General features: G+C 35.1%; 1 protein-coding gene across 1 annotated transcript in view; it reads left to right on the top strand.

Moving 5' to 3' along the window:
• The first annotated feature begins 4,237 nt into the window (after positions 1–4,237).
• The window catches only part of LOC104994748 (olfactory receptor 5AC1-like), a 13,286-nt gene continuing 12,906 nt past the window's right edge, over positions 4,238–4,617 (top strand). Inside the window, 2 exon segments of the mRNA XM_010848398.1 lie at positions 4,238–4,547; positions 4,550–4,613. Of these exon segments, the coding sequence (XP_010846700.1) occupies positions 4,238–4,547; positions 4,550–4,613 (374 nt within the window).

The raw sequence follows: 4,617 nt of genomic DNA, 5'->3' as shown, positions 1-4,617 counted from the left end.
TTTTGGGCTCCAAAATCACTGCAGATGGTGACTGCAGCCATGAAATTAAAAGACGCTTACTCCTTGGAAGGAAAGTTATGACCAACCTAGATAGCATATTCAAAAGCAGAGACATTACTTTGCCAACAAGTATCTATATAACTTCTGTGTATAATAATACATAAAAAATCCAAAAGTTAGCTGTAACGGCAAGTGATTAGTGAAATTAGAAGAATTTGTTTCCTTTGTGTCTTGTACATTTTCAATTTTTTCCTACAAATAAACAGTGATTTTTTTTGTTTTTATAAAAGAATAGTTGCAAAACTAGCTATAAAAATAATAGCTAAGAAACAATGTTTGAAGTGATTTGTTGATTAGTGTGTAATGCTCAGTAGGTTGACTTTTTTCTATAGGGAATCTTGATGGCTTTGGGAGAATTTCAATATTATCTTCACAGGCAGACTTGAAGACAGAAGATATAAATATCTTTTTCTTCACAGGGCATTTTTCAAGAATATTAATTAGAAATGAACATTTGTTTTGACATTTTTGTTCTTATACATTGAACTCTTCATGAAAGTTTGTATTTTATGGCATCTCTGTATCTTATGGGAATTTCAGGTGAGAACACAATGCTTTATTTTATTGTCATTATTCTTTCCAAAAAAAGATAGAACATATTTAATTTTAGTACCTAGAGTCTTTCATCAACTGTCAAAATATTTAAATCATCTTTTCAGGTGATTTATCTACCAAACAAAACAGAAAGCAATCCTAAACTGAATAGTTAAATATATATTAGGTTCTGTGGGGCTTCCCTGGTGAATCTACCTACAATGCAGGATACCTGGTTTCAATCCCAAGGTTGGAAAGACTCCCTGGAGGAGGACATGGCAACCACTTCAGTATTCTTTCCTGGAGAATCCCCCTGGCTAGAGGAGCCTGGCAGGCTACAGTCCACAGGGCCTCAAAGAGTTGGACATGACTGAGTTACTAAGCAGACACATACATGTTCTCTGAACTGTTACAGATACAAAGCTATACACTTGCAGAATGAAGACTTGAATTTATGCTATTACATGTAGAGTTTGTGTGCTTAACCACTATGCTATGCTACTTACTAAATAGCAAAGAGGACTCATAGTCTCATAGGCTGTATGTAGATGTTCCTCAGACAATCCAGGGCGCTACAGATAAGAATCTTAAAAAGAAGCCATAAAGTATTTTAGGTATAATCATTTAATAATTTAGAGGTAGAAAATTAGCTGCAGAAAATTTGTTACATTTTTTGTTACATTTTTCTTTGCCAGGATAATGACTTATAGAATGAATCTATTTAATATTCTTATCTGTAAAAGTGGAATTCATTCTGGCCTTTATTGTACTTTCACAAAATCTTCGAGGTTTTCCAACAGTGAAGAATGATATGGTTATGGAGCTGTTAGGGCAGTTTATGTCTTTGCCTTCATCCTGGTTCTTGTTAACTTTGTACTTCTCTGGAAATAGGCAGAAAGATGGAGTTGACCACATCTGCCCAGAGTCACGCCTTATATTCTAGGCAGAGTGTAAAACAGGAAAATGTGATCCTTTCAGGGATTTGACAGCAGTATGGTTACTTAATAATTATTGCCAATGCTACCAACTCTGTATTTTAAAAAGTCTAGTATTAATCTCAAAAAATTTCTTTTCCAAAAAAAAAAATCTCTTTTCCTATTCTTTATGTAGATGTAAAAGAATTTTTTCTCAACATAGCCTCTCTTATAGAAAATTTACTCTTCAGAGGTTAACTTTGTCAGAACTGAATTTTTCACAAACTCTATACTCCTTAAGTTTTCCACATGGTGTCCTCTCTTTGAATTATAAAGTAGGCACTTGGAGAAAATATTTCAGGCCAGCGGAGACTCAGAGTAAAGTCTTCAACAACGTTGTACAGGATTGGTGACTAGGTTATAGAAATAAAGATCTGTGTTGGAATGACTCCCGCTTGGCTGGACATGTCATGAAAGCAGGTAGCTGTGAATCCAACAACTGTGAGTACTTTCTTGCAGGATTATGTACTTAGATCAGCTGCTTCTAAATGACCATACCCTGTTTTATATAAACCAGGCAGGGATTTGGGTACACAAAGCACATTTTATGTTCAGAATTCTGCATAATTTTTTCATTGATGAAATGCATTGTGATGATGTGGACTTAGGTTTACCTCCTGGGTTTCCACAGGATCTATCCTTACATGCTTCCCAGGATCACTTGCTTCACAGATAACTTTACAAACATTTATTTTAATTGGGGGATAATTGCTTTACAATATTGTATTGGTTTCTGCCATAAATCAGCATGAATCAGCCACAGCATACATATATCACCTCCTACCCCTCTAGATTGTCACAGTGCACCAGGCTGAGCTCCTTGTGTTATGCAGAAACTTCTCACTAGCTATCTGTTTTACATATGGTGATGTATATGTTTCAATTATACTCTCTCAATTAGTCACACCCTGTCCTTCCCCCACTGTGTCCACAGGTCTGTTCACTACATCTGTGACTGTATTCCTGCCCTACAGTTAGGTTCATCAGTACCATTTGTCTAGATTCCATTATATGTTACTTCGTTAATATATGATACTTCCTCTATCTGACTTACTTCACTCTGTATAATAGGCTCTTGGTTCATCCACATCAGTTCAACTGACAGATTTGTTCCTTTTTATGGCTGAGTAATATTCTATTGAGTATATGTACCGCAATTACTATATCCATTCGTCAATGGACATCTAGGTTGCTTCTGTGTCCCGGCTATTATAAATAGTGCTGCAGTGAACACGGGGTACATTTTTTTTTTTAATTATGGTTTTCTCAGGGTATATGCCCAATAGTGGGATTGCTTGATCACATGGTAGTTTTACTCCTAGATTTTTAAGGAATCTCCATACTGTTCTCCTAAGTGGCTGTATTAATTTACATTCCCACTACAGATGTCTTTATATTAGTTACTTCCCCAATATAACTCATCTTTATCCTTATCTGATTTGGATATAAACAACATTTATAATTTTTACTACTTAAATTGAAACAGCTTCAAAACAGTGGTTACTTTTTTTGACTGTGGTATCTTTTGTAATGTTTCGATTCCCTCTGATTTTGAAAGTCCCAGTTCTAATTTAAAATGTATCAGGTCAGGAAAAAAAAGTTATAATTTTTCATTATTATGTGCCTTTGACATGCCAAAAACATTCCTGGTTAACTGAATGATGATTGTTTACTTGGCATGTTTAACAACGTCTCTTAGATCCTTCCCAAATCTGCAGATGAACTGATTAGTGTCAGTTATTCTTCTTGTTAAAGGAGGGTTATTTTAGCATCTCAGTGTAACACCTGAGTTAGAAGTTCTGCATTTGACTGAGCCAGGAATAGCAGTGTTCTAGCTTAGGACATCAAACTAAAAAGGTTTGATAACAGAATGAATCATTATGATCATATATGAGAGTTTGTTGATAAAACTATTAAATAACAAGAATCTATTTGAAATTTGGAGTGGTTTTGATGAATATATAATCAAAAGAGCCTATTAGGGATATGGGGTAAGTTGTTGTATATATAATCAAAGAACATGATAATGGATAGAAATCAGCAGAAATGGGATTTTAACTTATTATCTTCTTACTCTACTTATTAATGTCTTAGAAAGAAAAAATTATATATACATATATCAGTAGTATGAAGGTATACTACTTTATACTACTACTATACTATTATATACTACTAGTAGTATAAATATATACTACTGAAAGGTATTTTTTGGTTCTATAGAAAATATATGAAATAGTTGCTTTGAATCAGTGAAAAGTTTTATCCTGAACCAGAGTCTCACTTTTAGAGATTTTAGTATAAAATGCAGTGTGCAATTTTTACTCTTAATTCTGTAAAAAAATTTCAGAGTTAATGCAATACATTCAGTTTTAAGGTATTTATGAGTGACAAAATATGGACTACATTAATTGGTAGATGTCTAGAGCCTCCTCCACAATGCTTTAAGGAATTATATGTATGTATATACACACATTAACTTCTGAAAATAATTTATAATATTTATAATATACCTATAATACTCTTCAGTGTGTTTTAAAAAAGAGAGACTCTGTACCTTCAGATAGGGCATCTGACGCAGAGAACTAAGACATTACCATCCAGTATACATTTTCATGACCATTATTTTTTATTTCACTTCTCCATTGCAGTGATCAGCCTGAGTGGATGTGATGGAGGCAAACAAGACTCTGGTGACAGAATTTGTTCTCACAGGACTCACATATCTCCCAGGACTACAGGTCCCCCTGTTCCTGGTGTTCCTGGTCATCTACCTCACCACCATGGCGGGCAAACTTGGACTGATTTTTCTCATCTGGAAGGACCCCCATCTTCACACCCCCATGTATTCATTCCTGGGCAGCTTGGCCTTTGCAGATGCTTGCTTATCATCTTCTGTGACTCCCAAGATGCTTGTCAACACCTTAGACAAGAGTCAAATGATGTCTCTCTTTGAGTGCCTGGCCCAATACTATTTTTTTGGTCCAGTGCCACCACAGAATGTTTCCTCCTGGTGGTGATGGCCTATGACCGCTATGCAGCCATATGCAGC

This window comes from Bison bison, unplaced genomic scaffold (assembly GCF_000754665.1).
Source record: "Bison bison bison isolate TAMUID 2011002044 unplaced genomic scaffold, Bison_UMD1.0 scf7180017864265, whole genome shotgun sequence".
NCBI classification, from domain to species: Eukaryota; Metazoa; Chordata; class Mammalia; order Artiodactyla; family Bovidae; genus Bison; species Bison bison.
Note: the sequence above shows the minus strand (reverse complement) of the source record. Positions and strands in the feature narration are given on the sequence as shown.